We start from the raw sequence: 19513 nt of genomic DNA, 5'->3' as shown, positions 1-19513 counted from the left end.
AGGTCCTGGTGATTTACACAAACAAGCCTCTAAACCAGATTGATACTGTCTACCTACCTTCCTACCTACCTATCATTTTAAATTGAATATTATTCAATACTGGAGATATTCCAGACCCTGGAATCTCTTCCTTAAATAACCAGGCTTCACTAGTTAAATCTAATCAATGATTTTGGTTGCCAACTTTTGAAATGAGGCAACACTTCAATGGTTAGATTTGAAGGGCATCTACTGTATAAAAACATTTAAAGAGATTAAGTGCAGGAAAGAATTTTTAAAAGACAGATGGGATCAGGTTTATTTAATAATCATTATTTTTTCCTATATGGATCTTAAATCTATAAGCAAGCTAAAGCCTTATAATGAACTCCAATTTTATTCCTTTACTCAGACTTCAGTTTCATTGACAGCTTTCAGGATTTAAGTCTTGTACTAAAGCAGTGGCCTCTGAGCATCTCTTAGTTTGTATGCAGTGTGGGGAGGTCATCTCTCCACACATCCCTTGTTTATCCCTAGGACATAATAAAGCTTCAAACTGCTAGAAAGGAGGAGGAGGTGGGGGGCTGAGTTGTTTTTGGGGGTCTAGAGACCCTGCAGACAGGTTGCGACTGCCCAGTTACAGGAGCCTGGCCTAGATAGGTTTATGCTAAGCTTATTTCTGAGCAAAGCGTTATTAGAGCTAATCTTGGTTAAAGCACAGCAGCATCACGGGCTTGGGGAAAACTTGGGTCCCCAGCTCCTGATGGTCTTCACCAAGCTAGGGCTGCAGTATCAGGGCCTATTTTTCTGTAACCTCCGTTTTGGCCCCAGGACTGGGGCTTCTTCAGTCCCAGGATTCAGCTGGCAAATCCAGAGGCTTAAAGCCTTACATCCCCTTGGGCACTGGTTGCCATGGAAATCTTCTTCATCATTATGAACCAATGGGTGGAATCGCACACGCTCATACTGGAACATACAAGCACGTTCCTTTAGGGTATTCCTGCCTTACGTGAACTTCCGTTGCTATAAGCCTTTCCTGGCACAGTACTTGACACATAATGGAAAGTCAATTTAGGAAGAGAGTGGTTGTAAAACATAAATCAAACCATCTATTCATTCCTTTAATACAGAGATGTAAAGTTGAATGAAGGAGGACAGATACATGATTCTTACAGGCAAAATTAATCTGTGGTATTAGAAGTGAGAATAGTGGTTATCATTGAGAGGATGGAGTAACTGGAAGGGATCGTAAGGGGTTTCTTGGAGGGGCTGACGATATGCTGTTGCTTGAGCTGGGTGCTTGTTACATGGGTGTGTTCCCTTTGAGGAAATTCATCAAGCTGTTCTCTGTGTATTTTATGTTTCAACAAAAAAGATATTTTAAGAATGATCATATATGGTAAATTTGGTGACTAGAAAGATGTCTTATAAGTAGCATTTATAATGTTTAGGGGAGAGGTGACCAAGTAGGCTACAGATGGAGGATGAACAAGGTCCTTCCTCTTCGGGACCCAGTGTAAAGCCCTAGCTTAGACTTGGGTATGCAGCGTCAGGCACCAGTGAGGATCGTTAAACAAAGTTATGATAGGAGACAACTTCCCCAAACAGATCTGATCACTGGATTTCCTTTCTATGCATGCACTTATTTAAATGTGCATACTTGCCTTTTCTTAAGTATTCTGATCATGATTCTAATGGAAATTTGGAAAGTGAATCAGTACAGAAAGACTGAAGAAAGTGGGATAGTTAGGAGGCTGTTATAGTATCTGGGGAGATGATGGTGATTTTGGCTAGATTATTTTCACTGGGATCTGAAAGGAGGGGATAGTTCAAAGATAGTTGAATTGGGAAATACATTACAGAGTGAAAAGATATACTGTTTTTTTTTTTTCTGGAGATTTTATGGATAATAGGAAAGGGAGGAAGGCCCAACAGATATTGGAGGGTGAGTTGTGGGGGGGAAAGAGGAAATTATAGTTTGTGGTTCTGCAGGACCTTCAATTTACAATGCAATGTGAAGATACTTAATAGACAAATGGAGATACACTCCTGTTGCAGAGGAAAGAAGTTGGGGAGGCGGTGTAGCCCAGAAGTATTATGCGAAGTAATGGGAATAGATGAGGGCACACATGACACTCTGCGTCCTTGTTCATGCTTCTCTGCCTGACCCTTCAGGTGGTACCCCTCAAGACCTTCTTCACCCTTCTGCCTCCAACTCTGGTACTGTCATAACAGATTTTGTGGTAAGAGGGCTGGAGGAAAAAGATATTTAAGAGGAGAGTGCCTTCTAATGAAGTCTGTGGCCACAGGACTGTCTCAAAGGCAGGGTCAGAAGTAAATGTGCAAGTTTTAAGCATCTAGTGAGGTGGAGGTGGAGTTGGGGTAGAGGAGTTTAATAAAAGTGAGTCATCTGAGTTCCCATCTGGTTTACCAGATTTAACTTTAAAGAACTCCTGAATACTTCCTCTAGACCAACCCACCTTCACAGGAGAGAAATTTGTCACCATTGAGCCCATTGGAAAGAACTTTGGGCCCCAAAGGCTTTTGCAGAATAGAAATACAGAAAATGTTTCCATAACAGCACCAGAGGTAAAAACAACCAGCCTCCTCAGAGGATAGTTTTGAATATACGTCATTTGTTTGAATATGTCCCTTTTGGTGTATTTGTTAACAGATGTGTTGGATTGTGGAAAACCTGCCTCTAAGAATATGTAGAAATGGAGTCTAAACTGGAGTCATCCTAAATTTCGACAATTATTCTCCTTTCTTCATTATGTAGTCTGAGAGAGCATTTTGGAGATAGGCTTTTGGGTATAGCTTCAGTAAATAAGGAGGTTGTTTAGGGCAGAGAGAAGATAGATACTGAGTGGCTAAAGCAATAAGCAGAGATCAGTTCATAAAATTTTTTCAACATCACTTTATTTGAGGAGAAGATTGAATCATCCAGGGAGTGGAGGGGAATGGAGCTCCTCAGAGGAATGAGGTTTCTCTCATGGCCTGAGAGAGGAAAATGGGGCAGCTCTTCCTTCCAGCCCTTAGTGCTTAGTAGAGACTTTATAAATGGTGATCAAATGAATGAATGCCTCTTACTTACAGGGTGGACAACTCCCTCCTGGAATCTCTGTGTTCTCCTGCAACACCAGCACTTCTGGTCATTCCACCTTCCTCCTCACTGGCTTTCCAGGCCTGGAAGCTTCTCACCACTGGGTGTCCATTCCCATCAACCTTGTCTGTGTGGTTTCCATCCTGGGTAACAGCAACATTCTCTTCCTGATCCGCACAGATCCAGCCTTACACGAACCTATGTACATCTTCCTGTCCATGTTGGCAGCCTCAGACCTGGGCCTCTGTGCCTCCACCTTCCCCACCATGGTGCAGCTCTTCTGGCTGGGTGCTCGTGAGCTGCCCTTGGATCTCTGTGCAACACAGATGTTCTTCATCCACACCTTCACCTATGTGGAATCTGGTGTGCTGCTGGCCATGGCCTTTGATCGCTTTGTTGCTATCCGGGACCCTCTGCACTATGCCCCAATGCTTACCCATTCAGCCATGGCCAAAGTCGGGGCTACCATCATGGTGAGGGCTGTCCTGCTGAATCTCCCGGGACCCCTCCTCCTGCGGCGTCTGCTCTTTCCCCAGATCAGTGTACTCTCTCACTGCTACTGCCTGCACTGTGACCTTGTGGGACTGGCCTGCTCAGACACTCAGGTCAACAGCCTGGTGGGCCTGGTCTCCATCCTCCTCTCATTGGGCTTTGATTCCTCCCTTATCATGCTCTCCTATGTCTTGATCCTACGGACTGTGCTGAGCATTGCATCACCTGGGGAACGACTAAAGGCACTCAATACATGTATCTCACACCTCTGCATTGTTCTCATCTTTTACTTGCCCAAACTGGGGCTGTCTGTGTTGCACCGAGTAGAGAAGGACAACTACCCTGCTCTGGCAGTGCTCATGGCCAACCTGCACTTCTTGGTTCCACCCTTCATGAACCCCATTGTCTACTGCATCAAGTCTAAGCAGATCCGCCGGGGCCTCCTAAAGCGCTTGCAGCAGAAAAGGGTTGATGTCTCGTAGAACAGCAGGACCCGTGGCACACAGCCCTTGTGGGTCAACCTGGGTCTTGGGGTAGGGGAAGACTAGTGGTGAGAGTTAATTTTTGAGGTTTCTGAATGGTTCAGATCTTACTGTTGAGCCTTTTGTGGGGCACTGTCAGTTTCTATAATCATAGTTTTGGGGGACTGAGACCAGTGGAAAGCATAGTGAAGTATCACCTTGCTAATCCTCCCATAGCTCCAATCAGAGCTGGACTATTTCAGATTCAGATATACTGCAATGTCTCCTTGCCTAGGGGACTTAACCACACTGACTGAGAAGATTTGTGTGCATATCTATTTGTGCAGACACTTCTTTCCTTTCCCCACTGGATTTCCCACCCCCGACTATTTCATTTCAAGGAAGAACTATATTCCTATTATATTATGTGTAATAAGAATATTGTGTATAAGTAAGCTACAATCACCTTAATACTGGCACTCTTCTCCCCCATTTAATATAAACCAGCTCATACACCAAGAAATACAAAAAGTGAGTGGCTGGTGGGAAACACTAGGACAACACTGTACACGCTAAATTTCTCTAGCACTTATTTGTATCTTAGGGCGTGGTCGTTTTCTTGTGGTTCTCTTCATGTGTGTCTCTGCTTTGAGCTAGAGAGAAAGCCAAGCCCAGGAAAGCTGCTCACTGACTATTCAGATTTTCTTATGATTAAGTATTTGAAATTATGATTAGATCAACTTTCTTAGCCTGCACTAGAGCCACATGAGGGAAAAACCCACACTTGGTGCTAGGTTCCATGATTTTATCTTTTAAGAAAGCATTTCACCCAAGATTTACTAAGTTTCTACATCTTTAAAACTGCCAACTCTATCAACTATGATTTGTAAAGATGTAAATATTAATTTTCACAATTATTCTGATGCCAGTACATAGTAACTGCTGACGGGTGAGCCGTTCCCATGCATGAGACAATGAAATGAATTTCTGCAGCATTAACAGCTCGGATTTTTCAGATCTTAATTATTTTTTTCCTTTCTCCTTTGGGATGCTTCTTTTTATTGATTCATTTAAAGAAAAACACTTTATTGAGGTATAATTGACATATAAAAAGCTGTGCATATTTAATGCATACATCTTGATGAGCTTGGAAATAAGAGATCATCTGTACAGCATAGGGCCTGTAGTTAACAATACCGTATTGTATCTTAAATTTTTTCTAAGAGGGTAGATCTTACGTTAAGTGTTCTTATCAAAGAGAAAAATAATAACAAATAAAAAATGCAAGAGGAAAACTTTTGGAGGTAATGGATATGTTTATGGCCTAGATTGGGGTGATGGTTTCACAGATCCCTTAATTTTATTGGTGTCATCTACCTGATATTTTTGAGATGTGAACCCGATCAATCTGATTGAGCACTTCTATCACAGGAGGCTGGGTAGGTTTGCAGCAATGCCCACTTTAGGCATTTGCCTTTATTTGTTTATTTTTATTGAAGTATAGTTGATTTACAATGTTGTGTTAGTTTCTGGTGTACAGCAAAGTGATTCAGGTCTATGTGTATGTATGTGTGTGTGTGTGTGTGTGTGTGTTTGTGTGTGTGTGTGTGTATCATTTAGGATCTCTGTTGCCTTATTGATTTTCTGCCTGGAAGATCTTTCCATTGATGTTAGTGAGGTGCTAAAAATCTACTATTATTGGATTTCCATCAATTTCTCCCTTTATGTCTGTTAGTATTTGTTTTATGTGTATAGGGGTTCCTATGTTGGGTGCATATGTGTTAACGAGTGTAGTACCTTCTTCTTGTATTGATCCTCTTATCATTATATAGTGTCCTTTGTCTTTATTTATGGCCTTTGTTTTAAAGTCTATTTTGTCTAATATAAGTATTGCTGCCCCTGCTTTCTTGTCACTTCCATGTGTGTACTGGCTTATTTAAGTGATTTCCTTTCCAATTGTGATTTTCTCTTTCCTATGGATTCTTGCTTCTTTTTTGTTTAGAGAAGACCTTTCAATAGTTCTTTTAATATAGCTTTAGTATTGCTGTATTCTTTTAGTTTTTACTTGTCTGAGAAATGTTTTACCTCTCCTTCTATTCTAAGTGATAATCTTTCTGGGTAGAGTATCTGTAGGTTACAGATTTTTCCCTTCAGGACTTTGAATATATTTGCCACTCTCATCTGGCCTGCAATGTTTATGTAGAGGAATCAGCTGAGAGCCTTATGGAGAGTCCCTTGTGACTAACTCGTTGTTTTTCTCTTGCTGCCTTTAGAACCCTCTCTTAATCTTTAAATTTTGTCATTTTAATATGTATTGGTGTAGGTCTGTTTGGATTCATCTTGTTTGGGACCCTCTATGCTTCCTGTACCTGGATATCTGATTCCTTCATTAGGCTTGGGAAGTTTTCCACCAAAATTTCTTCAAATACATTTTAAATACCCTTTTCTCTTTCTTCTCTTTCTGGGTTGCCTATTAGGGATAAATTGGCTCACTTTATATTATCCCATGTTCTCGTATTGTGCTTTTATTTATTTATTTTTATTTCTCTTTCTGTCTGCTGTTCTGATTTTCTGTCTTCAAGATCACTTGTTCATTCTTCTGCATTATTTAGTTTGCTGTTTATTGCCTTTAGCTTGGCTTTTGTCTCAGCATATGAGTTTTCTAATTTTAATTGGCTCCTCTTTATAGTTTCTAGTTCATTGTTACAGTGATCTGAGTTTCTATGGATAGCTTTTCTTAATTCCTTCAGTTTTTAAATTAACTCCTTTTTGAACTCAGGATCTGGTAGACTGGAGTGGTCTGTTTCATTGTTTATTCTTTCAGCAGATTTCTCTTATTCTTTTAATTGGCAATGCTTCCTGTGCTTCATTTTGCTTATGTTTATCTGACTCTATGAGTTTAGGAGAAACAGTTATCTACTGTGGTCTTGAAGGGCAGCATTCCTCTGCAGCCTGCATGCATCTAATATTTTTATTGTAAGGGCTGTTTTTAGTATGGATGCCTGTCACATCTTCCCTCAGTGTTTGCTGGCCATTATCTCCTTGAAAGGAGGTGATTGGTATTGTGGTGACAAAACCCTGCTCTGGGTGTTAAGAGGGGCCTCCTCTTTGCTCTGTGGTTGTTACCTACCTGTTAGAAGTAGGGTCTGCTACCCAGTTGTTGGAATAGAAGCCCCCATATCCATTTCTGAGCTGTGCTGTGAGGTCGGCAGGACTGGAACACTTCTGCTGGAATGGCAGCCACTAAGTATTCTTCTGCAGGAGCTGTCCACTGGGAGATGTACTCTGTGGTGTTGCCTGTCACTCGTTTTTCAAGCTCACAACGTACACTTTTGTTCACACTGCCCTTGGCCCTGCCTCAGCTGTGGGAAGGCAGGCAGTCATCCTGGATATCTTTCACGTGCTGTAATCATCAAAGCCACCATCACAAATCTGCAGGCAGATCCACCAAAGTCAGGCACTGGGACTCCCAGTAGTCATGCACCTGGGAGCTAAGGAACCAGCGCAGACTCCAGCCCCACTTCTGTATGTGATCACCCACAAAGCCTGTAGCTGCTAATGTTGGATTCGCTCCAGCCATGTGAGTAACAGTGATTTGCTCAGATGTCCTGCATGCAGTGGTGTAAATTTGCCATAGTGGGGACATGGCTCAGATTTCAATACTGCTTCCAAAGTCCAGTGGCCCCCAGTTTCAGTTTGGACTTCAGCTCTGCCTCTGCATGTGGGCAACCTGCTGGTGCTTGCAGGCTCCCAGCACTCAGAGGTAGAGCTGTGCCCTCTGTAAGCATGGGGAGAGTGAAGCTGCTATGGTGGGTCTCTCCACCATGTATGCACTAACAGTGGGACTTCTATCCTGGTCCTGGGCTCTGTCTTGAGCACATTCACAGTTGTGGCCCGGACCATGCTTCGACCCCTTGGGACTGTCTGTAGCCAATCCCAGTTCTCTCCTAAGGTTCCTCTGCTAAAGCTAGAGTTTCAGCACTCAGTTCCCTCTGCACACCAGCAGACATGCGTCTTGGGCTGGGCAGTACAGGGAAGTGGCCAGCGTTGTCTATGCTGGTCTCTCTCTATTTTGCCTGCTGCAACCCTCCACTGTTGCTGCACTCTCCTCTGAGCCTCTGAATCTCCCTGTCTATCCTGGCTAATCTCCTAGCCAGTGAAGGGGGTTCCCAGGGTGAGGGAACTTTTCCTCTTTCACACTCCCTCCCAGGGGAACAGGTCCTGTCCTGATTTCTTTATTTTTCTTTTGTCCTACTCAGTTATCTGCTGATCTTTCTTGCAGCTTTGGTTGTATAAGATCTTCTGCCAGGGTTCAGTAGATATTCTGTGAGAATTGTCCCACATTAGGTGTATTTTTGATGTATTTATGGGAGAAGGTGAGCTGCCACATTGGTCTCTCTCCCCTATGCGTATTTTTATGTCATCAGTTTCTTATCTCTCTCTCTCTTTCTCTCTTTTTCTTTCACTGTCTTTTCCTCTTCTGACCTTATATCCTGGTGTGGCTTGGGCTCTGTATGCCAATCATGTGACTTTGGAAACTACCGTAATTTCTTGGAAAAACTCAGTGGATGTTGTCCTGATCCGCTTCACAAGGACATTATTCTAGTTCCAGCCACCAAGACATCTAGTATCTGTCTTTTGATTCTTGAGATGGACCAGGCAGTAATCTTATAGCCCCTCCTTTCTTCAAAACATTTATTAGAAGCAGTAACCTGTTTAAGCCCATCTAATCGCTCATTTAAATAAGACACAATGTTAGCCCCTGGCATATTGGTGTTACAAAACAGAGAAAAGTAGTGTAGTAAGAAAGTCTTGGACTCCTAATCCTGCTGGGAGGATGCTTAAATAGTGGGTGCCAGAATGGATAAAGGGACCGAGGGGGCCAGAAAGCTGACCCTCAGGTGGGGGAGACTGGTAGATCTGAGAAGAAGATGCGACAGTCAAGCAGTGCATGTTCTGATGGATCAGCTGGACAGGGATGAAAGAAGAAAGTGCAATGATCCTGGCCACCAGGTGTAATTCTTCCTGTATTATAAGGTCAAGGAGACTGCAAGTAAGAATGTCACTGAACTGTATCTTTATTTAGAGTAGTGTCCCTGCGTTCAGCAATTTCCTTCAATTCCTGGTATTATGAAGACAGAATTTGATACTTAAAATAAACCAAGTTGGGAGAAATTGGTAACATTTTAGTCTCTGATTAAAACCCCAGAAAGGCTAAGGGCAAGTACATCCCAGTACTAAGGGCTATCTATGCTCTTGGACTAAGAGTAAAAATGAAATAGATTAGTTTTAACAGAGCCTGAAGTTAAACGTTATAGGATCAAGATCATTGACCTATTAATAAGTTAACTATGCCTGCTAACAAAAATTAAATACTCCCCAAAGAAAGATAACAGGATCCAGAGACTTTTCAATATGTCATTTACCAATGTCCAGTATACATTGGAAAATTACTAAACATATGAAAAAAGCATAATCAAGAGAAAAAAGTCAACAGAAAGAGACTTTTGATAACCCACATTTTGTAAATAGCTGACAAATATTTTAATATGACTATAAAAATAGTATAAAAATCTATGGGAAAAGATGCATAAATGGGTGATGATATGGGGATTTCAGGAGAAATTTAGAAGCTGTATAAAAGAGTCAAATAAAAGTTCTAAATCTGAAAATATAATATCTGAAGTAAAAAAAGTCATAGTTGGGAGTGAAATCAGACTGGACAATGAAAAAGAAAGGGTCAGTGAACCTGAAGACAAATCAATAGAAGGTATCCAATATTTTAGTAATCAGTTAATAGAAACACAGAGAGAAAAGAATTAAAATAAGTGGATAAAGAAATCTTTATCAAGTAGTCTGACATATATGTGATTGAAGTCCCAGGAGGAGTAGAAAGATAATGGGGCAGAAAAATACTTGCTGAACTAACTGAAAACATTTTTCAAAATTTAATTACAAAGTTAACCTGTAGACTTAGAAAATTCAGTGAGCCCCAAGCAAACTGAATAAAAAGAAAATTACACATTGACATATCAAAGTCAAACTGATGAAAACCAAAGAAAAGAAAAAAAGTAACATACGTTGAAAAAGGTACATTACAAATATATGAACAATGAAAAGAATGACGACTGACTTGCATTAAAAAATGAGGCCAAAACCCAAAGGAACAACATGTTTAAAGTGCTAAAAGGAAAAATAAATCTGTCAATCTAGAATTTTAAAGCTAGCAAAAAATTGTCAAAAATGAAATTAAAATAAGGATATTTTCAGGTAAAAGCTGAGAGAATTTCTTTCCAACAAACCTATACTAGAATGCTAAAGGAAGTTCTTAATGCTGAATAGTAATACTGTATAGAAATTTGGATCTGTAGGAAGAAAAGAAGAGCACTGTAAGCAGTAAACATATGCATAAAATAATAGACTATTTTTCTCTTATTAAATTCTTTAAAGTAGTTTAAATAAAAATTTTGAAGTTTATAATGTATATGAACTACATGTAAATATATGTGTATATTTTATGTAAAACATGTAAGAATAGCACAAAGGACAGAGTAAATAGACTTGAACTGTTATAATATTTTTAAACTTTACATAATGTGGTATAACATTAATTCAAGGAAGACTGTCATAAGTTTGGGGTATATAGGATAAACCCCAGAGCTTCCTATACAAATATAAAGTTTAGCTAAAGTCAAGTAGAGGGGTTAGAATGGCATTTCAGTATCTTTTCAAGTAACCCCAAAAATGCAATTCAGGAGAAATAAAGAACAAAGGAGGAAAACACAAAATAAATAGATAGACTTAAACCCAAGCATATTTATAACATTAAATGTAAATGGACTAAATGCTCCAACTGACTGTCAGAATTTGTCAGGCTAGATACTTAAGCAAGGCCCAATTCTTTGCTGTCTGCAAACAATTAACTATAAATAAAGCCTGAGATAGTTTAAATGCTAAAGGATGGAATGTTAAATGATGTCCTATGCTGTTTAAGTAGACTAAAGTCGATTGTAGCTATAATAATATTAGACAAAATTGACTTAAAAAGCACAATGTTGTCCAGAATGAAAAGGACCATTTATAATGCTAGAAGTGTCACTTTATCAAAAATATATAAAAATTCTAAATGTGTATGCATTTAATAACAGAACTTCAAAATACACAAAGAAAAAAACTGATAGAACTAAAAGGAAAAATAGACAAATCCACAACTGTAGTTAGATTTTAGTAGTTCTGTCAGTAAGTGATAAAAGAGCCAGATTTGAAAAATTGGTAAAGATAAATTTGAACACCATTAATCAACATGATCTAACTGATAATCATAAAATAATATACTCCTCAAAGTACAGAAACATTGATTAGAGGTACATATGGAATATTTACCAAGATAGACCATATTTGGGCCGTAAAACAAGTCTGAGTACATTTTGAAAGACTGAAATTAAAAATGTATGATTCCAGCCATAGTGGAATTAAATTAGAAATTAATAGTAATAATATATATAGAAAATTCTCAAACAGTTGAAAAATCAAACAACAAACTTAAAGTAACCCACGAGTTGCAAAAAATCATAAGGGAAATTAGACAGTCATACAAAATATTTTAGCACAACATATCAAAATTTGTGGGATCCAGCTAAAGCAATGCATAGAGAGAAGTTTATAAGGTGACTTAAGCTGCCACCTTAAGAAGCTAGAAATAGAAGAGTAAAGAAAACCAAAGTAAATAGAAGAATGGAAATGAAAAAGAGCAGAATCAATGAAAGAAAAAAACAAACAATACAGAAAAATCAACAAAGCTACAATTTGGTTCTAAAAATTAATAAGATTGATTCCTCTTTCTCCTCCACCAGCATGACAGAATGGGACAAACACACACAAATAACCCATATCAGAAATAAAAGCGGTGACAAGTCCTACAGAATTAAAAGAATAATATGAGGAGGTTATAAACAATTTTATACATATATTGGTATATTATCTTGACAATTATATAATTTTGGCAATTTAGAGGAAATAGAAAGCTTGTGAAAATACAAAATCTAAATAAACGTATTCATTAAAAACTGAATGTGAAATACAAAAATAAAAGAAACTTCAGCCCCAGATTTTTCCTGTGGAATTCAATTAAATATTTAAGAAACAAATAAAATAAATATACGTGAACATTTTCAAAAAACAGAGCAATAGAGAATACTTTCCAATATATTTTATGAGGCAAGCAAAATCCTGATATAAAAACCTGATAAGGAAATTACAAGAAAGAAAACTATAAAATAAATGTCTTTCATGAACATTGACATAATTATTCTTATCAAAGTATTAGCAAGTTGAATCCAGCAATGTATAAATATGATATTACATCATGACCAAGTAGGGTTTATTTCAGGAATACAAGGTAGTTTAACATTTGAAAATGTCGATATAGTATACCCCATTAACAGAATAAAGGAGAAAAAATATATGGTTGCCTAATTATATGAAGAAAAGTGATTTGAACAAATTCAATACCATCTGGATAAAAACTTTCAACAATTGGTAAAGGATACTATGAAAAACCTATAGTTAACATCATACTTAATGATGAAAGATTGAATGCTTTTCTCGTAAGATCAGAAACAAGCCAAGGATGTTTGCCTTACTAATTCTATTGAACATTATGTCAGAAGCCATAGCCAGTAACATTAAGAGCAGAGAAAGAAAGAAAAATCATATAATCAAAACTCCAGCAATAATTTTTATAGAAATTAAAAAATAAATTCTAAAATAGAAATATAGACATGCAAAGGACATAGAATAACCAAAACCAATGTGGAAGTGCAGTGTTGGAGAACATACAGTGCTTCATTTTGAGACTCATTATAAAGTTATCATTAACAAAACAGTATAGTATTGATATACTTGATGTATTTAATTCCATTGATCAAAAAGATTAATGAAAGAAAAGAAAAATCTAGAAATATATCCACACATAAATAGCTGACTGATTTTTGACAAAGTTGCCAGAGAAATTCAATTTGGAAAAGAATGTCTCTCAGACAAATAATTTGGGAATAACTGGATATCCATATGTGAAAAAATAAATCTTGATTTCTATTTCATACCATACAGAGTTATTATTTGTGTTGGAACACAGACCTAAAATTAAAAGCTTAATCTACAAAACAAAGCACTGAACATGAATAAAATTGATTATTTTGACTTTACCATAACTAGAAATTTCTTTTTATCAAAACAGGACAGTAAAAAATTAAAAAAGCAAGACACAAAATTGGACAAATTGTTTTTACTGGGTATATGACAAGTGTCTTGTATTCAGAATACAGAAACAGCTGGTATAAATCCATAACAAAGCAAAAAATTGATAAAAATGGACAAAAGACTTGAACATTTCACAGAGGTGTATGCATGAACAGTAGAGATATAAAAAGTTGCTCAACGTCATTAGTTGTCAGAAAAATGCAAAATAAGACCATGACTTACTAGCTTACGCATGTTGGAATGACTAAAATTAAGAAAAGAGTGTCAGTATAGAGGGTTGACCAGGATGTGCCACAACTGGGAACTGTTGTGCATCACTGGTGAGAATATAAAATGGTACAATTACTTTGGAAAACTGTTGACAGTTTCTATTAAACATACCCCTACCTTTTAAAAAACTGAATATAGTTAATTTACAATATTATATTTGTTTCAGGTATACAACATAGTGATTCAGTATTTTTATAGGTTATATTGCATTTAAAGTTATTACAAAATAATGGCTCTATTTCCCTGTGCTGTACAATATATCCTTGTTGCTTATTTATTTTGTACATAGTAGTTTGTATTTCTTAATCCCATACCTCTATCTTGCCCCTCTTATACACCTACTGTTTAACGCAGAATTTCCACTCCTAGGTTAAGAAATATTCATAGCAGCTTTATTCATAATAGCCCCCAAATAGGATACAACCCAGGTGTCCAAAAACAAATAGTTAAACTTTGGTATATTCATACAATGGAATGTTAGTTAGCAATAAAAAGGAACTAACAACAATACAAATGAATCTCAAAATGCACATAGCAACACAAATGGATCTCAAAAGCATAATGTTGAACCAAGAATATATTTTATCATTCCACTTACATGGACTTCTGGAACAGTAAGTTTGACCCAAGGTAATCAGAATCAAACAGTAGTTGTCTCAGTTGGGGAGCAAGTATGTTGCCTGAAAGGAGCACAAGGGAACTTCCTGGGATTATGAAAATATTCTCTATCTTAATTAAATAGTGGTTATGCTAATACATACATTTGTCAGAAATCATCAGACTATACATTTAATACATGCACTTTATTTAGGTAGATTATACCTCATTAAAAAAAAAGAATGGTTTGGGAAAAATAAATCCACCCATAACCAGTGTAATCCCAAATAGGATGTGGCTGACTTTCTTGACTTCCCCCATAGCTTGAATTAAATATTCTGGAGATTAGAATTTATTGGCCAATTTGAGGTCTCTGATTGTCTGGCAACCTGGGCTGTCCGTGGGCAAATTAGAACTACTTATTTCATGTGTGCTGTGTCCAGGAGTGAAGGAAGAATTATTATGGTAACATAAGTCACTGACAATACATTGTGGGGGTGGATTTTGCTGAGGTCTCATATTCAAGTTGTCAGAGATTTATCTTCCTGAATCACCATTACATCTCTAGGCCCCCAGAATAGTGTTTGACATGTTGCATATTCTCAGAAATGTCAGTGATTTAGAGAATCATCCCCTCACTCCTAGATTAAACCTTATTATATTCTTGGTCATGGGGCCTAGATTTATAAGAGTTTACTTGGAAAAAGTAAAAAAGCATGGAATTTAGAATTAGAAAGATCTGAGTTTGACTTCTGGCTTTTACTTGCTTTCTTGAACAAGTTACTGTCTTCCTAATATTCCACCTCTGGCTCCATAAAGTGGGGGTAGTTAATTATATGTTCCTCATCAGATGGTTACAAGATACAGTAAGATGATGCATTTCCTCTTGGTGCACTGCAGGGTTGAGCTCATCCATTGCTGCTACCAGATGAAGTTCTGGTGACCTGAGCCTGCTAGAGGCATTCTCCCGTGTAAGCTCTTTCTGAGATCATTAATATGCTTTAACAGAAGGACAAATACCTATCATTACCTATTAGTTTGCCTGCTGTTTCTGAGCAAGTCAGAACCAGAGCCCCCGAGAACTCTGGAGCCCAAGTTGCAGACATCACTTTCATTTTTATAAACCTGCTCAGGAGGTCCCATTGGACTGCTTTATCAATTTTCTCTCCAAAGAAGGGGTCTGGTCTCTTCCTTAAACCTTTGAGGCTTAGTGGGAGTTCCATAGGGCCACTCCCAGGGAACAGAAAGAAAGACTAAGGATGCTCAGACTTGACATCATCCAGCCTGAGGCTTTGTTCCCACACCTTATACTCAGGCGTGGTCGAAGGCTTCCGAGGAAGTGGCATTTCCTATGCTTCCTATGAGATGAGGTGGGCTCTGGGACCTCATTTTCCCTGAGCAGGTTAAGTGCCCTTACTTAGTACCTGCAGTCCCTGTGGTTACCATTATCATATTAGTTTAATTTGGCTTGCCTGCTGTCTCCTTACATGTATGCTTCCTCTAACGATGCGCAGTCATCATAAGAGGAGGGCTTTTGATGTAATCAACTCCATACTGCTTGAGTTTAGCAAAATAATTGGCCTATAGTGCATGCTCAGTGAAAAAAAAATAATAAAAACTTTGATCTTCCCAAGAAACTTCCTCTATTGGCAATAATGTTGCTTATTCCTCTGTACAGTAGTTTGCCCATGATTCTTACTTGTTGTCCTTATGGCCCACTGCTGAGTGCTCCGTCTTTGAGGCTCTCTAATTTACTGTGTCTCTCCCATCAGACTTAGAGCTCACTGAGGGACGTATCCATGTATTGCTATCAGAGTAGGAACACTTGACTATGGATGAGGGCAATTTCTCCTTGTCAGACCACTAGTCATATCTTTCTCACTTTATTGAGGTCTCCTGGGAGGTAGGAGCCATGTCAGTACAGCAGAATGGGATTCCCTGGGAGGCCATCATCTGCTTGGTAACCATTTTCCTGTTGGACAGGGCTTTCTAACCATATCTGCATCACAAGTGGGAAACACCTGATGGTCCTTTCTCCATCATACTTGTGCTATGCCTCCTTATCAAAGTAAGGATACCATTGCATATGGGTTTCTGTCTCCCCATCCTACTGGGAGCCACTGGTCTCTTAAACATTGCCCAAAGGATATGGGGAGAATAGGATAGTGTCCTAGGGTGAGGTCGAAGACTTTATGACTGAACAATGCCCTGCTTTAGCAGTCGGAGGGCCCCATCCCGGATCTGCTTGGTCTTCATGCCATAGATGATGGGGTTGAGCATGGGTGGCACAACAAGGTAGAGGTCAGCCAAGAGGATGTGGATGTGCCGGGGCACGTGCTGGCCGAAGCGCTGTGTGTAGAAGGAGAAGAGTCCTGGTGTGTAGAAGAGAAGGATGACACCCAGGTGGGAGCCACAAGTGCCAAAGGTCTTAGTCCTTGTCTCCTTGGAGGAGAGGCCTAACACAGTCCGGAGGATGAGTGCATAGGAGACAGCAATGCACGTAGCATCAGTGCCCACCACCAGTGTGGCAGCAGTGATGCCGTAGAGGTTGTTTGGCTGTGTGCCCCCACAAGCCAGCTTCACCACAGCCATGTGCTCACAGTAGGAGTGGGCCACCACTCGGCTACAGTAGCTCAGTCTTGCCAGTAAGCAGGTGAGTGGGGTCATGAGTCCAAAGCCACGAAATACAGCAGCAGCCCCCAGCTTGCCCACAGCCTCTAGGGGCAGCAATGACCCATAGTGCAGGGGCCGGCAGATGGCCAAGTAGCGGTCAAAGGCCATTGCTAGCAGGATACCAGATTCTACAGCTGAGAAGCCATGAATGAAGAACATCTGGGTAGCACAGGCCCCAAAGGCAATCTCAGCAGCATTGGCCCAAAAGAGTGCAAGGAGCTTGGGCACCATAGAGGTGCAGAGCACCAGGTCAATGGTGGACAGCATGCACAGGAACAGGTACATGGGCTGGTGCAGTGCAGGCTCTGAATGCACCACCAGCAGCACTGCCATGTTGCCGAGCACTGCCAGGGCATACATGGAGCAGAAGGGAAACGCAATCCAAAAGTGGGATGCCTCCAGGCCAGGAATTCCCATGAGCAGGAAGGAGGTTGGGTTCTGATGGCTGTGGTTTGTGAATTGCATATTGAGGTCAAGGTGGGATGGGTAGAGAAGAGTTTAATGCCTTGATCTGAGCTCTAAGAAGCCCTGAGAGACGAAGCAATTGGGATGCATCCTTATGGTGTGGCTGAAACTGAAATTGCAGCAGGAAACATGAGTTAGACCTCATGGAAAACACCCGGGATGAGAAGATTGTAGAGCACTGGGAAATGATGCAAAGCAGGAGGTGAACTTACCATAACCAGGATTCAAAGAGGCCTTTCCAGTTGTGTCTGCTTCAGTGACATCAGGGTTGGGGTGTAGGGTGGGCGGCATGGCTGCAGAACTCTCTCCATGATGAAGATTGAGTGGCTAGAAACTCTTACGCTTTCTTTTTTCTGCCTGTGAATCCTCTTCTGCCTGCATTCTACCATTATTTTCTTCTGAATCATCTACCTATGTGACAATATAAGGGTAATACATTGTTCAAATGAATCAGATGTGCTTACTTTTCAAGATGGGAGGATCAGGACTGATGGGAAGAGAAGGGAAAGCAGGGAGATTCTGGGTGGATTTTTCAAGTCATTGAGCCCATGGTTACCCTCAGATGAAGCTTAAAACCTGGGTTCTGACTGGGAACAGCAAAGCACATGTTGAGGGGCTGAAACTCTGGTAGCCAGTTCTAGCCATAACACTGCCTGAGTAATGTTAGTCTTAGAATCCTGTGCTTGTTGTAGGTTTCTGATATGGATGTGGGCAGAAAAGAGGTGAGATCATGCAAAATTTGTCAGTGGTAGGCATCAGGATGATTTGTCCATAATTTGATCTGATAAGGCTATTGAGAGATGATTGCATACAAAGTATTATCTCTAATAAAAATCAAAGGCACTTGAGAAAAAAAAGAGGAGATGAGAAGTCAATTTTCATCCTTGGAAATAAAGAATCATCCACTTTAAGCAAGTACAGAGACCAAGTTTGGTCACACAGTAGTACTGAGCTTCCACACGTCTCCATCCCAGCTCTTTGTCTGTGTCTCCTGATTTTCCCTCACCTACATGCGCCTTCTCATTTTTCCCCTTATCCACTAGCCAACCAGTAACTGAGAATTTGAGAGGGGAGATTAAATAGAAAATTCAGGAAGGGGACACTAGAGGGAGAGGAGATTAGGATGAAAAGGAAAGAAGGTTGAGAACGAGAAACACAAACAGACATAGAAGAGAGTAGAAAAGAGTGGAGGAGGGAAAGCTGCCTTGCTCACGCTGGTTTCTGAGATAATGGTGTGTGACTGTGTTCTGGTTGCTGGTTGGGACAGAGATAGTGAAACTAATGAGTCCTGTGGAGATAGCCCATTTGTATCCCTGACTTAAGTTGCAGTATTCCTTGCAATCCTTTGCATCAGATAGCCAAACCCAGAGAGAAAGAGGCAGGGAGAGAAAGGATAAGGTCTTCTAATGTGATCTGGGGGAAGGAACCCTGGACCAGGACGCCTGGTTTTCCATCCCAGTGCCGGCTCTTCTGTTACTGTGATAGTGAACAAACCCCCTTGCACCTTTCTGTCTCGTCATCTTTTCCTCTGTGTGCTTCCTACTTTCTCTTCTGTGCTCTCTCCCTCTCTGAGTTTCCACCTTTTAGCCTGGGCCCAAGTTTATCCAGAGGGGATTTTAGTTTTGGTGGTGGCTGAAGGGTCAGGGGGAGAGAAAAATCTTAGTGGAGAGAAACTTGTGAAATGGTATATGTAAAACTGTTCCATTCTGTGAAGGGACACACTGTGTGTGTGGCTGAGCATGTGATTATGTGTGTCTGTATATGTCACTGGGCAAAATGCGCGAGCAAGGCTGTACTTAGAAGACACAGGTCCACATATCTAGGTAAGATTGTTTTTGGAGTGTCCGTGCTTCAGGGCCCTTTCCTGGTGTGGAGAAAATTGAGAGATGAATAATCCAGATATCAATGGGACGGCCTTGCTGTCTTCCCTTCCCTTCTTTTATTTTTCCACCCAGTCTTTTAATAATTAGTCTCCTCAGTCCCGAAGCTGCCACTCAAAGAACTTTTACTCCAGCCTGGTAGATACACAGCACAGTGACCACAAGCCTCAGCCCCAGTTGCAGAGATGGGGAACATGAAGCAGGGGTATTTTATCTCAAGCACAGTGTCTTGGGCATCTGGGAAATGATGCAGGCGGGAGGCGGGGCAGCATCACCAGTGCTCTGAGCCGTCCCACTCTGTGACTCGGGGCCTCTGGGCTGTGGGCGGGGAG

The 19513-nt window shown here is 40.1% G+C and overlaps 2 protein-coding genes across 2 annotated transcripts; one reads left to right on the top strand and one right to left on the bottom strand.

The window, feature by feature from the left end:
* Positions 1-3054: 3054 nt before the first annotated feature.
* LOC105083335 (olfactory receptor 51G2-like) lies at positions 3055-4056 on the top strand. The gene has a single exon (XM_010973157.1). The coding sequence runs from the start codon at positions 3055-3057 to the stop codon at positions 4054-4056; it is 1002 nt and encodes a 333-aa protein (XP_010971459.1).
* Positions 4057-9282: 5226 nt separating this feature from the next.
* LOC105083334 (olfactory receptor 52P1-like) lies at positions 9283-17527 on the bottom strand. The gene has a single exon (XM_074372508.1). The coding sequence runs from the start codon at positions 17299-17301 to the stop codon at positions 16354-16356; it is 948 nt and encodes a 315-aa protein (XP_074228609.1). The 5' UTR covers positions 17302-17527; the 3' UTR covers positions 9283-16353.
* Positions 17528-19513: the final 1986 nt, after the last annotated feature.

Source organism: Camelus bactrianus, chromosome 10, assembly GCF_048773025.1.
Source record: "Camelus bactrianus isolate YW-2024 breed Bactrian camel chromosome 10, ASM4877302v1, whole genome shotgun sequence".
Lineage (NCBI taxonomy): Eukaryota > Metazoa > Chordata > Mammalia > Artiodactyla > Camelidae > Camelus > Camelus bactrianus.
The sequence above is the reverse complement of the archived record's forward strand: the minus strand, read 5'-3'. Positions and strand labels throughout refer to the sequence as shown.

Bases quoted from the DNA above. Each gene is read 5' to 3' on its own strand.
- LOC105083335 (XM_010973157.1), top strand. From the start codon at position 3,055: ATGAATGCCTCTTACTTACAGGGTGGACAACTCCCTCCTGGAATCTCT.
- LOC105083334 (XM_074372508.1), bottom strand. From the start codon at position 17,301: ATGCAATTCACAAACCACAGCCATCAGAACCCAACCTCCTTCCTGCTC.